General features: G+C 50.1%; 1 protein-coding gene across 2 annotated transcripts in view; it reads left to right on the top strand.

Moving 5' to 3' along the window:
* The window catches only part of LOC140385216 (protein disulfide-isomerase TMX3-like), a 169,293-nt gene that overhangs the window by 14,999 nt on the left and 134,581 nt on the right, over positions 1-19,713 (top strand). For both annotated transcript variants that reach the window (XM_072467123.1, XM_072467124.1), the window contains one exon: positions 16,967-17,006. In XM_072467123.1, coding sequence (XP_072323224.1) covers positions 16,967-17,006 — 40 coding nt within the window. The remainder of the gene's footprint in view (positions 1-16,966; positions 17,007-19,713) is intronic.

The raw sequence follows: 19,713 nt of genomic DNA, 5'->3' as shown, positions 1-19,713 counted from the left end.
CTGCTGCCTACGGCGCTGAGGACCCGGGTTCGATCCCGGCTGAGGTTCACTGTCCTAGTGAACATTCTCCTAGTGTCTGCGTGAATTTCACCCCCCACAACCCAAAGATGCGCAGGTTAGGTGGATTGGCCACACTAAATTGCCCCTTAATTGGAAAAAAAAATAATTGGATACTCTTTTTTAAAAAAAAACATTTTTTTAAAATTCAAATCATGTGGAGTGAATCGAATTGCCTGAAGACTGGTATCTGATCACCCACTTGGCATTTCTGGTTGAAGATGGCTGCAAATGCCTTCTCTTTTGCACTCACATTGGCTCCCTCATCATTAAGAATGAGGCTCCCTCATCATTGAGAATGGGGATGTTTGTGGAGACTCCTCTCCAGTCAGTTGCGAATGATGATGGACAATTGAACCACAGGATTGGCAGGATTGCAGAGCTTGGATCTGGTCAGTTGGTTGTGGGATCACTTAACTCCATCTGTTGCATGCTGCTTCCACTGGTTGGCATGCAAGTAAGAGTCCTGTGTTGTAGTTTCAGTAGGTTGACACCTTGTCTTTAGGTATGCTAGGCATGCTCACCTACTCATCATTGAACCAGGGTTGATTTTTCGGCTTTATGATAATGGTAGATTGGGGGATACGCTGGGCTATGAGGTTACAGATTGTTGTTGTTTACAACTCTGCTGCTGATGTTCCACAGCATCTTATGGATGTCCAGTTTTGAATTGCTAGATCTGTTCAAAATCTATCCCATTTAGCATGGTGGTGGTGCCACACAACTTGATGGAGGGTAAACTCACTGTAAATACAGCACTTCTTCTCTACAAGGGCTGTGCGGAGGCCTCTCCTACCAGTACTGTTGTGGGCAGGTGCATCTGTGACAGTTAGAATGGTGAGGATGAGGTCATGTCGGGATTTTCATCGTTAGTTCCCTCATCACCAGCCTCAGACTAATTCTTGGTCAGTAATGGGCCACTGTTGGTGATGGACATTGAAGTCCCCCACCCAAAGTACGTTCTGCACCCTTGCCCCCCTCGGTGCTTCATTGAGTGGTGTTCAACATTGAGGAGTACTGATTCATCAGCTGGGGAGGTGTGCTAGGTAACCAGCAGGAGGTTTCCTAGCTCAAGTTTGACCTAATACCATGACCGTTCATGGAGTCCAGAGTCGATGTTGAGGATTCCTAGGGTAACTCCCTCCTGACTGTATACCACTGTGTCGCCACCTCTGCTGGGTCTGTTGGTAGGGTGGCACATACCATGATGATGGTGCCTGGGGCATTTAAGAGTCAAACCACATTGCTGTGGCTCTGAAGTCACATGTAGGCCAGACTAGATTTCCTTTCCTAAAGGATGGTAGTGAACCTGAGGAGCTGTTACAACAGTCAACAATAGTTTCGTCATTAGACTTTTAATTCCAGATTTTTATTGAATTCAAATTTCATCTGCCATGGTGGGATTTGAACCCTGGTTCCCAGCACATTACCCTGGGTCTCTGGATTGCTAGTCCAGTGACGTTACCACTACACCACTGTCTCCTCATGCATTGTCATACCCATGGAATCGTACCTTACGGAGTATGTCCTGCTGTTACTTGACTAGTCCGTGGGACATCCCTCCAAATTTTGGCACAAGCCCTCAGATGTTAATAAGGAAGATTCTGAGGATCACCAGGGTTGGGTGTGCTGTTGTAGTTTCCGGCACCTAGGTTGATGGCAGGTGATCCGTTTGGTTGGTTTCATTCCTGTTAGACTTTGTGGAGATTTCATATAATTGAGTGGCTTGCTCAGCTATTTCGGAATTTAAGAATCCACAATATGATAAATTGTTTGAAAGTGAGATGGTTCATTCTGAAGCTTGGGTGTTAAATTTGAACAACGGAAGTTACGAAAGTATGAGGGGGAAATTGGCTACAGTGGATTAGGAAAATGTAATGGTATGATATATAGGCAATGGATAGTCTTTAAAGAATTATTACATGGTTTACAGCAGCTATACATTCCTTCAAGGCACAAAAACCTAAAAAGAAAGTCAGTCAACTTTGTTGGCTAGCAAAGGGAAGTTAAAGATTGTATAAGAATAAAAGAAATAGCCTATAACATTGCCACATATAGTAGCAAACCTGAGAATTGGGAGGTTTTTAGAATACAGCAAAGGAGGACCAAGAAACTGATAAAGAAAGGGAGAATAGAATATTAATGTAAACTGACAAGAAACATAAAAATGGACTGTAAAAGCTCCTATAGGTACATAAAAAGGAAACGTTCAACTATTGGCAGATCGGGGCCATTACAGAGTTGGGAGAATTTATAATGGAGAAAAGGCAACCAAGCTAAATGATTGCTTTATGTCTGTCTTCACTGAGGAAGATGCAAGAATTCTCCCAAGAGTTAGAATGAGGAAATTAGTATTAATAAGAAGCCAAAAGAGAAAATGCTGAAAAATCTCAGCAGGTCTGGCAACATCTAAGGAGAGAAAAGAGCTAACGTTTTGAGTCCAGATGACCCTTTTATCCAGTATTAGTAAGAAGGTTGCATTGTTAAAATGAATGGGATTGAAGGTTGATAAGTCCCAGGGACCTGATAGTCTACATCCCAGAGTGTTGAAAGAGATAGCTATGGAGATAGTGGATGCATTGGTGGTCATCTTCCAAATTTAATTCTGAAATGGTTCCTGCAGCTAAAATCACCTCACTATTTAAGAAAGGAGGGCGAGAGAGGGAAAACAAGGAACTACAGACATGTTAGCCGTACATTAGTAGTGGCAAAAGTACTGGAATCTGTTATAAAGAATGTGATAAATGGACACTTGGTAAACCAAGATCTGATTGGGCAGTCAAAATGGATTTGTGATGGGAAATCATGTTTGACATACTTGTTGGAGTTTTTTTGAGGATGTTACTGACAGGATTGATTTATATAAAAAAAAAAAAGAGTCCGTGGATATAGTTTCCTTGGATTTTCAGAAGGCTTTTGGATTTTCAGAAGGCTTTTGATAAAGTGCCCCACAGGAGGTTGGTTTGCAAAATTCAAGCACACTGGATAGGAGGTAATATAATAACATGAATTAAGGATGCACCAACAGGCAGAAAATGGTGAGTAGGAATAAACTGGCCATTCACATGTTGGGAGGCTGTGACAAGTGGAGTACTGCAAGGATCAGTACTTGAGCACGAAAGAGAAAATGCTGGAAAATCTCAGCAGGTCTGGCAGCATCTGTAGGAAGAGAAAAGAGCTAATGTTTCGAGTCCGATGACTCTTTGTCAAGTACTTGAGCACCAGCTGTTCACAATATCTGTGATTTGGATATGGGGACCAAATGTAATATTTCAAACCTCACCGATGACAAAAGCTAGGCGGCACAGTGGGTAGCACTGCTGTCTCACAGCGCCATGGACCTGGGTTTGATTCCGACATCGGGTGACTGTGGAGTTTGCATAGTCTCCCCGTGTCTGCGTGGGTTTCCTCTGGGTGCTCCGGTTTCCTCCCATAGTCCAAAGAAGTGCAGGTTAGGTGGATTGGCCATGCTAAATTGCCCCTTCGTGTCCAAAAGGTTAGGTGGGGTTACAGGGTAGGGTGGGGATTTGATCTGTGTAGGCTGGTCTTTCAAATGGTCGGTGCAGACTCGATTGGCCGAATGGTTTCCTGCACTGTAGGGACTATATAATATATATATAATATATTTGCAAGTCAGGATGGTGAGTGGAACATCTAGGTGGTCGTGTTCCCAGATATCTGCTGCCGTGTCCTCGATGGTAGTGGTTGCGGGTTTGGAATGTGCTGTTGAAAGAGTCTTGGTGAGTTCCTGCAGTACACCTTGTAGGTGCTACACACTGTTGCTACTGTGCGTTCGTGGTAATGGGCGTGAATGGCAGGCGGCCTGCTTTATGCTGCATGGTGTCAATCTTCTTGCATGTTGATTTAGCTGCGCTCGTCCAGGCAATTGGAGAGCATTCCATCGCATTCCTGACACGTGACTTTTAGATTGTTGACAGGCTTTGGGGAGTCAGGAGGTGCATTACTGGCTGCAGGATTCCTAGCCTCTGGCCTGCTCTTGTGGCTATGGCATTTATCTGGCTAATCTAGTTCAGTTTCTGGTCAATGGTAATCCCCAGGATGTTGACTCATTGATGAAAATGCCATTAATGTCAAGGAATGATTGTTAGAATCTCTCTTGTTGGAGATGGGCATTGCCTGGCATTTGTGTGGCATAACTATTACTTGCCACTTGACTGCCCAAGCCTGGATATTGTCCAGGTCTTGCTGCATTTGAACATGACTTGGGGAGCGTATATTTGTGCAATGGGCCAATGTTGAAAGAACAAAGAATATATGCTGAGACATAGGACTACGGTGGGATAAGGTTTAAAAGATTTGTTTCCTAGTCCATAGTTAAAATAGCTGAATGTGCACTTAGCAATGATATTTTTCACGCAAATGCTGGTGGCTTAAAAGATAACTGTTCTGATTGGGTTGTGAGGTTCATAACAATAGGTAGCTGCGTGATTCAGATCATGTCATATCAGATCTGCTAATTGAGCACAATTAGAAATTAGTTATTGTTGACTCCACTCGAGTAGCAAGCTCATAAATCCTGTGAAGGATTATGGTTAGATGTAGTTAGTGCATTATTATTAACTTTTCCAGTTTCTCTTTTGCTATTGTGTCACTCTTTGGAAAGCTAATGCATGCTGCACTGGAAAGTCATAGGTCTGTGTTTAGTAACTCACTGCAAAGGGAGAGATTCTGGTTTGGATGGATGACCAGGGCAGAAAATGAAAAACCAAGGGGCGACTTGATAGAGGTTTATAAGATGATCAGGGGAATAGATAGAGTAGACAGTCAGAGACTTTTTCCTCAGGTGGAACAAACCATTACAAGGGGACATAAATTTAAGGTGAATGGTGGAAGATATTGGGGGGATGTCAGAGGTAGGTTCTTTACCCAGAGAGTAATGGGGGCATGGAATGCACTGCCTGTGGAAGTAGTTGAGTCGGAAACATTAGGGACCTTCAAGCGGCTATTCGATAGGTACATGGATTACGGTAGAATGCTCGGGTGTAGATTGATTTGTTCCTAATCTAGGACAAAAGTTCGGCACAACATCGTGGGCCGAAGGGCCTGTTTTGTGCTGTATTTTCTATGCTGTATTTTCTATGTTTTACGTAAGTCATTCCTGGCGCAGGGTTATTAATTCCACTGTAGGTTGCTCCTGTAACTGGAGAGCAAAGAACCAAGAGGCAAGAGGACTGAATTGCAAGCTATGTGGAGCAAGAGGTCTGCTTAAGGTGAGGCATTGACTTCTCTGGGCATCATTCATGTAGGAATTACTTGCCTGAGGTTGTCATTACGATGGGTGAAACTTGCGTAGGCTTGCCATGCCATGCATAGTTAGTGCATGGTGGTCAATGGACACTCCAGAACATTAAAACAATCCCATCTGTGATAACCTGCAGGTCTGCTCATTTTCTGGTGTCAGTGGTAAAGCCCTGCGAGCAGGAGTCTAATGCCTGAGATTCTAGTCTGCTTGTGGGGACATTCTAATCTAGCCACAGGGCAGGGCATGGGTGGTAGGTAACGTGAGTTGTGTTTTATACTCATCAAATTTTACTCTATTGAAATCAGGTGAGGTTAAAATTATCTTTGCATTAAAACATGTAATTTATAAAGAGCACTTAAACCTTCCCTTTGTTCCCTTATTCTTCACTAGCACCCCATGTAATCTATGGTAAAGTGATCCTAATGTGGTGACAATACCATATTAACTTATTTTCTGTATTCCAAAATAGAGTAACAGATACCTGAAGTGTTGCAATTCTGTTGGCTCAGGTGACATTGTAAACTGAGAGCAAAGCTTAAACTGGTCATTAAAGGGGAGAAAGCATTCAGTAGAATTTTTAATGCCTATTTTCTGTCCTCCGTCCTCAAAAGCACTGACTCCCTTTAGTAACCAGGGGCAGGATTCTCCGACCCCCCACTGGGTCGGAAAATCGCTGGGGGGTGGAGTAAATTCCGCCCCCGCCGCCTGCTGAGTTCTCCGAAGGGTGAAAAGTCGGCGGGGCGTCAATCGCGCCGCTCACCTCGGTGAATGGCAGGGGCGGGCGCGAGACAATGGACACCGGGGCTGCCCATATTCTCCTGGCCGGATGGGCCGAAGTCCCGCGTAAATCAAAACACCTTTTTAACGGCATCAACCAGTGTTGATGGTTGACGCCGTCCAGCGTGGAGGTAGGTCACGGCCTGAGGGGTGGCCGCAGGAGAGGTGATGGCGTGGCTGCAGTCTGTGTGTGTGGGGGAGAGGTGTGTGTGGGAGGTGGGGTGGGCTTTGGGGGAGTGCCGACGGGGGAGGGGGGGAGGGGTTGAGTGCCGGGGTCGGGGGGGGGGGGGGGTGAGTGTGGGGGGTGGGGTGGGTGAGTGCTGGCGAGGAGGGGGGGGGGGCTGAGTGCTGGGTACGGGGGGGGGAGTGAGTGCCAGGGGGGGTGGCCGAGGAGGGGGGTGCGAGGGCAAGGGAGTTTGTCCGCCCTGCCAGGTGCCTTCCTCCAACAGTCGTGCCCATGCAGCCCATGCCACCTGGCTGGGAGGAGGGGGGGTACGGGCAATGATGACGTTCTCTCTCTCTCTCTTTCCCCCCCCCCCCCTCCGCAGGCCGTCATGTTTTCTGATCAGCCAGCGATGTTGGCCACCGTGGCGGCAGCCGCTATTCTCCATGCTGCCCTGGAGGAGGAGGAGCGTGCCAGAGAGGCGGCGCAGGCTGCCGCAGAGGAGCATGCCGCAGAGGGGCAGGCGGCAGCCGCCCATGCTGGAGGCACACCCGCCCGACAGGATGAGGAGGAGGAGCAGCGGGAGTACGTAGTGGAGGAGGAACACGAGGAGGGGGAGGAGGACGTCGCGGCGCCACGGCAACGGAGGCACCCGAGGAGGCCCCGTGTGTACCGGCCCCGGTTGTCGTACCAGGACCTCACAGACCGGGAATGCAGAAGGAGACTCCGGATGAGCTGGGAAACCGTGGCACACATCTGCCACCTGCTGGCACACCTGGCACCGCGTGACACTGGTGGGGGACACCCTCTCCCCGTGTCCGTCTCCCCAGGTTACGGTGGCCCTGAAATTTTATGCCACAGGGTCATTCCAGACGCCAGGTGGGGACCTGTCCGGCATCTCGCCGACATCGGTGCACCGGTGCATCCGGGCAGTGACAGACGCCCTATATGCCATTACGAACCGCTACATCCGCTTCCCTGTGGACTGGGCCAGCCAGGATGCCTGGACCGTGGGCTTCTCTGCCGTGGCTGGGTTTCCCATGGTCCAGGGCGCGATCGATGGGATGTACGTCGCCGCGCAGCCAGCTGCAGATAACAGGGCCGTGTTCATCAATAGGAAGGGGACCTATTCCATGAACATCCAGGTGGTCTGTGATCACCGCATGATTATCCTGCACGTCTGCGCCCGGTACCCAGGAAGTGTACATGACTCATGTGTTGTTGCGGTCTTGCATCCCGGGCATGTACGAGGGACGCCACCCCCGGCTGAGGGGCTGGTTGCTAGGCGACAGGGGTTACCCGTTGCGGTCGTGGCTGATGACGCCTATATGGAGGCCACAGAATGACACGGAGAACAGCTACAATGATGCCCATGCAGCGACAAGGGGTGTGATAGAGAGGTGCTTTGGCGTGCTCAAAATGCATTTCAGGTGCCTGGACCTCTCTGGGGGCGCCCTCCAATATCCGTCAGATAGGGTCGGCCGCATCATTGTGGTGTACTGCGTCCTGCACAACATAGCCCAGCAGAGGGGTGATGTTCCGCAGGCAGAGGAGGGCGGAGTGGAGGAGCAGCAGGAAGAGGCGCAGTCCTCCCCAGATGAGGGGATGGGGCAATGGTCAGGGCAGACGGGCTAGACATGGGCGGGTGGCTGTCCACCGTTACCGGCTGGGCCAGCGGGCATGGGACAGGCTGATAGCCGCCCGCTTCACTGACTAGGGGGCGTGGGAATCGGCGAGTATGGCCACATACCGCACACCATGGCCACACCCTCAACCCCCCCCCCCCCCACCCATCCACCCACCCAGCACCCTCATCCCCCCCCCCCCCCCCCAAACCACACCCACCCCACCTGCATGCACACCACCCCTCCATTGCAGATCCACCTGCGGCACGATGGCCGGGCTCTCACGGGCATCGGTGGAAGCGTGTCTATTGCAGGCCATGGAGTATGGTGACAACCCGCTCTGCAATGAGCTCCTGGCTCCACATCGTTGGACGATGTCTGGCCCATGGCCACAGTACCACCATCCACCCAGACCATCCCTGCATGCGGCTGTGACACTGCAGCGCACGGTCCCGTCCTCTGCCCGGGGGATGTTGATGGCGGCCCAGGGGGAAGGGGGCAGACTCACCTGGGGCTGAGGTAAGACCACCCCTCACACACACACTTGCGCTCAACGTACATGACACCCCCACACGCTTCGGACAGAGCACAAAGGCAGCTTCTGTAGGTGTTAAAGTGATTTTAATAACAAACAGTGCATACCTGTTCCCTACCCCCTAAAACCCGTCTGTGCCCTACACCCGTGCCAACTTACTCAGTGTCTAATTGTTTGGCCTTACGGGCCCTTTGACTACGCCTAGGTGGTTCCCCAGACGGTACAGCAGAACTGGAGGTGGACTCCTGTGATTCCTGCCCTCTGACCCGGGATCCCTTTGGCGGACGTTTCCTGGGGCGTCCTGGCCTAGATGGGCCAGGCTGCGGCCCGGGCGACTGGGATGGCGAGCTGCCAGTCTGTCCTGCCTGTTGCCCACCCGATGCACCTGGGACGGAAGGCCGGCGGGGGGGGGGGGGGGGGGGGAAGAGTCCGAGGTGCTGCAGTGTCCCTGGACCTCCCCTACAGTGGGACCAGGGACGGGCGCCAGCAACTCCTCCCTCGGGGTGCCCAATGGCCCCCAGGCCTCAACATGGGTCGGGGGTGCGAACGGACCAGCCATCCGACGCACCTCCGACACCTGGCGCTGCCAGTCCTGGAGGCCTGTGCTGGTATCGACAAGGGTCTGCAGGTTTGCAGCCATGGAGCTCAGGGCGTTGGCCATCCCTGTCTGTGACTGTGCGACGCCGGCTAGCACATGGGCAATGGCGCCGATGCCCTCAGCGATGGCCTGCTGAGACTGGGCCATGGCCTGCAGGGATTGGGCCATGGCCTGCAGGGATTGGGCCATTGCCTGCTGAGACTGGGCCATGGCCTGCTGAGACAGGGCCACGGCATTGAGCACGTCTGCCATCTGCCGCTGGCGCTGGCTCTGACTCATGGCCTCCTGTGAGAGGGCAGCCATGACCTGGGCCACAGACGCCGCCTGCACGGAAAGCCCCAGGCCTCGCATGCTGCTCCCCATGTCTGACACCGTCGCACCCATTGCCTCCACCGCGGACGCCACCCGTGCAGTGTAGGCCTGGGTGGCACGCATGACCGGCACCACTCCCAGCTCCTGAACGCGGGTGCACTCCTCCACCTGCGACTGCAGCCGCTGCAAGCCGACCGTCACCCTCTTCGCTCGTCCCAGGTTCGGTTGTTGCATTGGGGCTATGGGTGGGTGTGGTAACTCCAGGAACCCGGGATCCACCTGGGCGGCAGATGTTTGCTTGCGCCAGGATGCCCTCCGACCTCCCTGCCCCTCTGCTGCTCCTACCTCCACCTGCTGTACCGGGACGGCTGTGTTGTGCGCACCAGTGAGTGTACCAGATGCCTCATCGCTAAAGTGCCCAACCGAGGTGAGTGTCTCTGCGATGGTGGAGGGTGTTGGGGACAGCAGTGGCGTTGTGTCGTGCGCATCGTCCGACTCTTGAGTCCATGGTACTTTGGGGTGGCGGTTCGTCTCCACCCATCCACTCTGTGTCACTGTCCTGTATTTCGGTGTCCTGGGTAGGGCTGTCCTGGGTAGTGGTTTTGTGGCTCGGCGGTGACGGGGGTCTGTGGTTGTCCACCTCGTCGCTGGGTGGCACACGCCTGCGTCGCTGCACCCGCACGAGACGGGGGCGTCGTCTCCCTATTGCTCCAGGTCTCTCCGTCGCCCGTGGTCGCCGTGGGGCATCCTGCGGGCGTCGCGTACCAGAGGGTCCGGGTCTCTCCGTATCCCGTGGTCGCCCTGGGGCATCCTGTGGGCGTCGCGTGCCAGAGGGTCCGGGTCTCTCCGTATCCCGTGGTCGTCCTGCGGGCGTCGCATGCCAGAGGGTCCGGGACTCTCCGCATCCCATGTTCGCCCTGGGGCATCCTGCAGGCGTCGCGTGCCAGAGGGTCTGGGTATCTCCGTATCCCTGGGGCATCCTGCGGGCATCGCGTGCCAGAGGGTCCGGGTATCTCCGTATCCCGTGGTCGCCCTGGGGCATCCTGCGGGCGTCGTGTGCCAGAGGGTCCGGGTCTCTCCGTATCCCGTGGTCGCCCTGGGGCATCCTCTGGGCGTCACGTGCCAGAGGGTCCGGGTATCTCCGTATCTCGTGGTCGCCCTGGGGCATCCTGCGGGCGTCGCGTGCCAGAGGGTCCGGGTATCTCCGTCTCCCGGGATCGCCCTGGGGCATCCTGTGGGCAGTCGGCATCTGCGAGGATGGGTGCCTCGACGTTTGCTCCTGCAATACACTATGAAGCATGCATGGTTAGACACGCAGGCGGTGATCTGATGATATGGGGGAGGGGGGATATGGGGACGGGCTGTCGGTGGCTCACTTGCTGGTGGGCCCCCGACCTCTGCATCGGCAACCTCCCGGTCCTCAGGTCCACCAGCCAGTTCCAGGGCCCTTTCCTCCTGTACGGTGAGTGGCCTCTCATCAGCACGGCCCCCTCCAGTCCTCTCATGCTCCCTATTGTTGTGTGCGCGCTTCTCCTGTGGGGGGCGGGTAGGTGGCAGGGGTAAAGGGCATCAGTGTTAGACAGGTATATGAATGCACGCCATCGGTTGCGCGTATAGTGCAGAGGTTAGGGTTGGTTTCACCTGGGGGTGTGCTGCGCATCGGGCAGGGAGGGAGGTGGGGGACTCACCCTGACGGCCTCTGCCACCTCCCTCCACAGACACCGGCTGAGGCGTGGGCGATCCTGCGGCCGTGTCCGGGGTACAGGGACTCCCTCTTCTCCTCCACTGCATCCAGGAGTGCCTCGATGTCGCTGTCCTGGAACCTCGGGGCTACGCGACGGGCAGCCATCTTGTCGAGTCTTCCAGGGTGGGCGCACCTTTTGAGCCGTCACGCCGTCCACGTCGGGTGACGCCATCGCGAATGGCGTCACGCCGCTGCTAGCCCATTCGGGGCCGGAGAATTTGCGTTGTTTGGGGGGCCCGACGCCGGAGTGATCCGTGCCATTTTTGGCACCGGGTCCCGGACATCACGCCAGTTTTCGGAGAATCCCGCCCATGATTCCACAGGTGCTGAATTCCCTCTGGCATCTCACCCGCGTGGTCATTATTCATGTGTTCATGCCTTGATGGTGTGTTTTAGCAGGCCATTTGACTGGAGGGAATCATTGTTAAGCTTAGTGCGACCCTTACATGACAATAATACGTATGTTTGCCCATGGTTAGTGCTCGGGATCAGGAACCCAGCTTTACTCTCCCTAACCCAGAAGGGCAGAGGGCATTTTCAGGAACATCACCAACCCAGGTAAGCAGAGCTGTTAACATAGACAAGTACGAAGTCTTACAACACCAGGTTAAAGTCCAACAGGTTTGTTTCGATGTCACTAGCTTTCGGAGCGCTGCTCCTTCCTCAGGTGAATGAAGAGGTCTGTTCCAGAAACACATATATAGACAAATTCAAAGATGCCAAACAATGCTAGGAATGCGAGCATAAGCAGGTGATTAAACCTTTACAGATCCAGAGATGGGGTAACCCCAGGTTAAAGAGGTGTGAATTGTCTCAAGCCAGGACAGTTGGTAGGATTTCGCAGGCCAGATGGTGGGGGATGAATGTAATGTGACATGAATCCCAGGTCCCGGTTGAGGCCGCACTCATGTGTGCGGAACTTGGCTATAAGTTTCTGCTCGGCGATTCTGCGTTGTCGCGGGTCCTGAAGGCCGCCTTGGAGAACGCTTACCCGGAGATCAGAGGCTGAATGCCCTTGACTGCTGAAGTGTTCCCCGACTGGAAGGGAACATTCCTGCCTGGTGATTGTTGCGCGATGTCCGTTCATTCGTTGTCGCAGCGTCTGCATGGTCTCGCCAATGTACCACGCTTCGGGACATCCTTTCCTGCAGCGTATGAGGTAGACAACGTTGGCCGAGTCGCACGAGTATGTACCACGTACCTGGTGGGTGGTGTTCTCACGTGTAATAGTGGTATCCATGTCGATGATCTGGCACGTCTTGCAGAGATTGCCATGACAGGGTTGTGTGGTGTCGTGGTCACTGTTCTGAAGACTGGGTAGTTTGCTGCACACAATGGTTCGTTTGAGGTTGCGCGGTTGTTTGAAGGCAAGTAGTGGGGGTGTGGGGATGACCTTGGCAAGATGTTCATCGTCATCAATGACGTGTTGAAGGCTGTGAAGAAGATGACGTAGTTTCTCCGCTCCGGGGAAGTACTGGACGACGAAGGGTATTCTGTCGGTTGTGTCCCATGTTTGTCTTCTGAGGATGTCGGTCCGGTTTTTCGCTGTGGCGCGTTGGAACTGTCGATCGATGAGTCGAGTGCCATATCCCGTTCGTACGAGGGCATCTTTCAACGTCTGTAGATGTCTGTTACGCTCCTCCTCGTCTGAGCAGATCCTGTGTATACGGAGCGCTTGTCCATGGGGGATGGCTTCTTTAATGTGTTTAGGGTGGAAGCTGGAGAAGTGGAGCATCATGAGGTTATCCGTGGGTTTGCGGTAAAGCGAAGTGCTGAGGTGACCGTCCTTGATGGAAACGAGTGTGTCCAAGAATGCAACTGATTTTGGAGAGTAGTCCATGGTGAGTCTGATGGTTGGATGGAACTTATTAATGTCATCGTGTAGTCGTTTCAGTGATTCTTCGCCGTGGGTCCAAAGGAAAAAAATGTCATCTATGTATCTGGTGTATAACATCGGTTGAAGGTCCTGTGCAGTGAGTAGGTCCTGTTCAAACTTGTGCATGAAGATGTTGGCGTATTGGGGTGCGAATTTGGTCCCCATGGCTGTTCCGTGCGTCTGGATGAAGAACTTGTTGTCGAAGGTGAAGACGTGATCCAGAATGAAGCGGATGAGTTGCAGAATTGCGTCTGTAGATTGGCAGTTGTCGGTGTTGAGTACTGAGGCTGTTGCAGCAATGCCGTCGTCATGGGGGATGCTGGTGTAGAGTGCCGAGACGTCCATTGTGACGAGGAATGTTCCTGGTTCAACTGGTCCATGGGTGCTGAGTTTCTGTAGGAAGTCCGTCGTGTCGCGACAGAAGCTGGGTGTACCTTGTACGATGGGTTTCAAGATGCCCTCGATGTAGCCAGAGAGGTTCTCACACAGGGTCCCATAGCCTGAAACGATAGGGCGGCCTGGTGTGTTGGCCTTATGTATTTTTGGGAGGCAGTAGAGATCTCCAATGCGGGGAGTACGTGGGATGAGAGCATGTAGGGTGCTCTGAAGATCTGGATCCAAGGTCTTGATCAGTCTGTTAAGTTGGCGGATGTGTTCCTTGGTCGGATCTGCGGGTAACTGTCTGTAGTGTTCTTGGTTGTTCAGTTGTCGGTATACTTCTTTGCAGTAGTCCGTTCTGTTCAGTACGACAGTGGCCCCCCCTTTGTCTGCTGGTTTGATGATTTTGCTGTGGTTGGTCTTGAGAGCGTGGATGGCATTGCGTTGTGCTTGGGTGACGTTCGGGGTTGTCTTGTGAATGCGACTGATGAATCTGGCATTGACGAGACTCCTGACGGCTTGAGCATACATGTCGAGTCTAAGGCAGCGGCCTTCCGGAGGGGTCCAATTCGACTCTTTCCTCTTCGGTTGCCGCACCGCAGATCTCTCCGTCTGCTGTTGCGGTTCATTGGTAGTCTGCTTGGGTTCGCTGTTGGCCTCTTGGGGTCTGTGGAAGAATTCCCAGAGCCTCATTCGCCTGATGAATTCCTCCGTGTCTGCCGCGAGACTGATGGGGTCCATTTTGGTGGTGGTGCAGAAATTAAGCCCTCTGCTGAGGACTTCGATTTCGTCTGGTTGAAGGGTGTAGTCTGACAAGTTGACAATAGATTTCCCTGTATTGTTTTCTACTGTGACACCGGGGGTGGCTTGGTTGCTGCCGGTGGTGATAGACAAGGATTGAATTGGAGGTTCCTAATCTGTATGACTCACAAAATAAATTGATTGGGGAACATTAGATAATACTGTCCGAATACAATACTAGTCTAAGGAAATTGTATTTGTTATATTAGCGTATCTGTCTTCAATGCTCAATATTTCATAAAATTAAACCTATGAAGTTTGGTATCCCGTCATTTCAATGAAGTGCCTTTTGAATGTGCGGTGTTTTGATTCCTCTATTTGAAAAATAAAGATTTGTTCATATTACAACTTTCATGACCATAAAGGCATTCCAAATCACTTTGCAGCCAATTAAGTACTTTTAAGTGGAGTTATTGTTTTACTGTCGAAAATGGATCAGCCATTTTGTTCCACAAACAGCAATTTGTTAACGACCAGGTAACCTTTCTTTTGGCTGTTGGTTGCGGATAAATATTGGGCAGGACACGACTCCTCTACTCTTCATAGTGTGTTCATTTACGCCCACTTGAGGAGGCAGACCGGGCCTTGTTTCAGTGTCTCATTTGAAAGACCGCAACTCCAACAATACAGTACAGTGGAATGCAGGTTTCATTTTTTTAACTAATATCCCTGGAGTGTAACCTGAAGATGCTCTAATGTATGTTGGTGGTGAGGGATGAAAGAGCATGGCCTCGGTGTGTCCTACAATGGTTCATGAACTTGCATGAGTACTGCTGCTGAAGTAAACACCATTGCCATTTTAGTGCTTTAGTTCTTTCACCAACACTGATGCTGCCCATAGAGAATGTATTTTGTGTTGTGCTTTTTAAAGAAAAATTTAAAATTGCGGATTGAGCTGTTATTTACTCAAAATATAGCCAAGTACTTAAAATGAGAAAGATTGTCCTATTTTCCAATGAATACAAAAAGCATTTGATAGTTTTGAAGGAACTTTTCATTTAGCTTCCAAATGTTATTGGCATAACTGATAGATGCTTCTTTCAGTAGCTTATATATCCACACGAGCCTGCTGCATGATCCTTTACCAGTAAAGATAATGGGTGGGATTCTCCGTCGAGTGCGGCGTTCCCCGGCCGGCAGCGGGATCCTCCGTCCTGGCAGTCGGCCAATGGGACTTCCCATTGTGGGCGTCCCCACACCGTCGGGAAATTGGCGGGCGTGAGTTCGCTACCAGCAAAGCGGAGAATCCAGCCCAATAAATCTCATGTCTTGGGTTGCCAGACATCTGGGGCTAGATTCTCTGATTCTGGGGCCATGTCCCCACGCCGGTGGGACCGGTGGTGTTTTACGCCAGAACAAATGGCGCAAAGCGGCCACCGATTCCAAGTTTTGCTTGGGGCTAGCAGGACGGCAGCGTAGAGCACCCGGCTCTAGCTGCTGATACGCCTCAGAGAATTGTTGGGTCCGTGGCAGCGCATGCGGATGGCGGCGGCCTGCAGCGGCCGCTCCATGCTACATGGCGCCGGCCGCTCGCGCGCCCGGACCACCCCCCTAGTGTGGATCAGCCCTCCCCCGACTGGCGGTGCTGGGCTTAGTCCACAGCCACCACGCCGAGTTCCCGACGGGTGAGAACACACGTGTGCCATGCCGTCGGGAACTCAACCGGTCAGGGGGCGAGCGTCGGGCAACGTCCTGAGGCCGTTGATAAGTGGCGCGGCGTACTCCGAGTACGCTGCTTTGGAGGGGGGGGGGCTCATCGCAAAAGAGGCGCCGCCCCCGATTTGATCGGGAACTAGGATTCCCCGGCCAGTCGCCGAACAGCGATTTCGGCATCAGCAACCGGAGAATCCAGCCGCTGATTTTGTACTGTGCAGACTGATTTTTAAGTCAGTCTGGCCGCTGTCAGCTACTGGATGGATGGCTTCATATCTGATATTTTAGTGCACATATCTCAGTAAAGCACTGGCAGTGACCTATGCGCACTCCTTTACCTGTGAGCAGTAGTCTCAATGCATTGAAGACGCAGAAAACCGCTTTTACCTTTTCTAAATGCCCCTCTGTCTCTCAAATGGCACTATGTCTCAATGTGATGATGTCACCCCCACCACCTCTTGCATCGCAATGATGTCCAGTATTAGTGGCCCCTCGCACTCGTCATTATACCCATGACATGGATGCTTCATGCAACCTGCTTGCTGTAATTTTGCATGCCATGTCATTATGTTTCCAGTTGGATGAGCTGAATGTTGCTAAGTGTTTAGCTTGTAGGAAATAATTGCTGGGTTTTTGTTAATCAGGTTCAATTTATTTGGGAAGGTACATATGTTTTGCAGTGGAGCGATCCACTTAAGCTCAATATAACAGTGGTGTATACACTTGAATTATCACTGGGCAACAGATACTGCCGGTTTAGCATTCCAGAATCTGCTCAGAAGTGAGTGAGCAAAAAATTTCCAAAGCTTATAGTTCCCATGATGTTGATTCATTGAGTCCCAGGTATTTTCACTTGTGAAAGATACTTATAACGGGATGGTGTCTATTTCTAACTGCATTCAGGATGATCGCAGTATGTACACCCAGTATAATATTACTTTGGGACTAACAAAGATTTGCTATCGCCATCTTGGCTGTAGAAATAGTCCTGTTTAGTTTCCACTATACCTTGAGGTTCTTGTGAATTCGCACGATTGACCACCATTACAACAGATATGTTACAGTCAGTAAGAAAACCTGGAATATCCATTAATTCCAGAAAGATGAATTGTGTAATATCTTGGATATAGCTGTATTGGAAACACAATTCTATATTTGTTGACAACATGATAATTTTATTGCAGATTTAAAGACAGTAGAGAAGATGACATTTGGTTAGTTGATGTAAGTATGCACTTTCTTTTCCACTTTTAAAACGTAAAAACAAAATGCAGCATGCTTAATGCCAATGTAATTTTAAGTGTACGTTTTCCAGTGCAGCTAGTACTTCCAGCTGCACCCTAAAATAACACCACAGTTGAACAATGCTCTTTAGAGGATTAAGAGCAGCTTGTTTTTCAGTTAGATACTTATGTTGTTTATACAGGACACTTCTTCATCTATTCACTGATACTAGAATGCTTCCATCCACTCACTTTTATGTGATTATTAAAAAGGGTTAGATTGCTGACTGCACTGTCTGGAATGGTATGTGATCGGATTAGGCAGTGTCGCTTCAAAATGAGTTGTACAAGCAGATATTTTTGCCAAATTATTACTGCACAAAAAATGACCCTGGTACATTTACATCCCCGATACTGCTGCTGATCGTAATTTGGGGGGGAAACCTGGATGGTGATGTATCTCAACATGCAGACCATGGGTGTACACACCATTTCGGTAATTTTAATTTTGACGCCCATGATTCAACTTTTACCATATCAGAGTAACATAGGTTTTTTTTTAAAAAACATCATGATGTACACAAAATTTTGAAAAGTTACATCCTTCCCATTTGTATAACCTGAATAGTTAGCTGTCCAGAATTGGTTTATCAATTCTTAACCAAGTTAAAACATGTATTTTTTTAAAATCCGATATGACTTTTTCAAACAGTAATCCGTTCAGTCTACTGCTGAGAGAGCTATTTATGCAGAATTATACTTTTGGTAATTGATTGACATCCTTCCATCTGTAAGAAATGATGGGAATGTAGCCTCAACTTACATGAGATCAGTTAAGATCATTTGCACATCTTTTTGATAGCTGAACAAGCCAGTTCTGGAAGTTAAAGTCTGCCACAAGTGTCATGTGAGAAATTGTCCTTTGCCAATGGTACAGAATGATCTCTGCAGGCGCCTTGTTTGCAGGGCTGGTGTCTCCTTTGGTGATTTGGTTACTCTTGCAGCTGCTGACAATGGGAAATTTCTTCCTTGAGGAATAGGTTTTGGTATGCAATTAGTGTGTTTTTTCATTAAGAACAATGTTGTATTGCACTGTACAACACTTATTAACTGTCATATGACTTATGCAGAGCCAGGAGAGAGAAGTAATTTGACCAGTTACTAAGTAATTCACTACCTAAGGTAAGCTGTACAGGCAAATGCTGATGGTTATTTTACTAGCGCTATTTCCAATGTAGCTCTGTGAAAAATAAGAACCGAGCGTAGGCTGCTATTTCCCAACAGACAGCTGAAGATTACATTTTGGCCACTTTTCAGCAATTACTGTATAGGTTTAATCTCTGGTTATGACACCTTCACGATTTGAGCTTCATGAGTTGAATAAAGCAATGTTGAAACAGGCAATGATGTGCATAGTTGAAGAGGAAAGCTTGCGGTTTTGTGTTTCATTTGTTAGGTTGCATAATCATGCAGTTGGGGCTAGCTGTAACAAGGACTACTTCGTGTCAAAATTGACACGGTTAGTTCTGAATACTAAATTGGAGGGATCTTATTTGTGAATGAACAGGCAGATTTCAGATTTTCCATATCTAATGCGTTTTTCCAGAATTGATGGCGAATAGTTTTCATACAAGGTAAAATCGCAAAGGTAAAACCCTGATGGGAGTTATGTACAGGCCCCCTAGCAGTAGTCAGGATGTGGGGCAGAAAATAAATCAGGAGATAGAAAAGGCATGTAAAAAAGGCAATATTACAATAATCATGGGGGACTTCAATATGCAGGTGGACTGGGAAAATCAGGTTGGTAGTGGATTGCAAGAAAAGGAATTTGTGGAATTTAAGATTTTTTTTTTGGAGCAGCTTGTGGTAGAGCCCACTAGGGAACAGGCAATTCTGGATTTGGTGATGTGTAATGAGGCAGACTTGATTAGGGAACTTAAGGTGAAGGAACCCTTAGGGAGCAGTGACCACAATATGATAGAATTTACCCTGCAATCAGATGTAAAGGTATTACCATTAAATAAGGGTAACTACAAAGACATGAGGGAGGTGCTGGCCTGAGTTGATTGGAAAAGGAACCTAGCAGGGAAGACAGTAGAACAGCAATGGCAGGAGTTTTGGGGGGTTATTCGGGAGGCATAACAGAAATTTATCCCAAGGAGGAGGAAACATGCTAAGGGGAGGACAAGGCATCCATGGCTGATGAGGGAAGTCAAGGACCGCATAAAAGCCAAAGAAAAAGCGTACAAAGTGGTGAGGATTAGTGGGAAGCCAGAGGATTGGGAAGCCTTTAAAAGCGAGCAGAGGACAACAAAAAAATCAATAAGGGAGGAGAAGATGACGTATGAGTGCAAGCTAGCTAGTAATATTGGGAAGAGTTTTTTTCAATTTATAAAAGGTAAGAGAGAGGCAAAAATAGACACTGGACCACTGGAAAATGTAGCTGGAGAAGTAATAATAGGAAACAAAGAAATGGCAGACGAACTGAATAGTTACTTTGCATCAGTCTTCACGGTGGAAGACACCAGTGGGATGCCAGAGCTCCAGGAGAACTACGGGGCAGAGGTGAGTGCAGTGACCATTACTAAGGAAAAGGTTCTGGGGAAACTGAAAGGGCTGAAGGTGGACAAATCACCTGAACCGGATGGACTACACCCCAGGGTTCTAAAAGAGATAGCTTAGGAGATTGTGGAGGCATTGGTGGTGAT

This window comes from Scyliorhinus torazame, chromosome 11, assembly GCF_047496885.1.
Source record: "Scyliorhinus torazame isolate Kashiwa2021f chromosome 11, sScyTor2.1, whole genome shotgun sequence".
In the NCBI taxonomy this organism is placed as follows: Eukaryota; Metazoa; Chordata; class Chondrichthyes; order Carcharhiniformes; family Scyliorhinidae; genus Scyliorhinus; species Scyliorhinus torazame.
The sequence above is the reverse complement of the archived record's forward strand: the minus strand, read 5'-3'. Positions and strand labels throughout refer to the sequence as shown.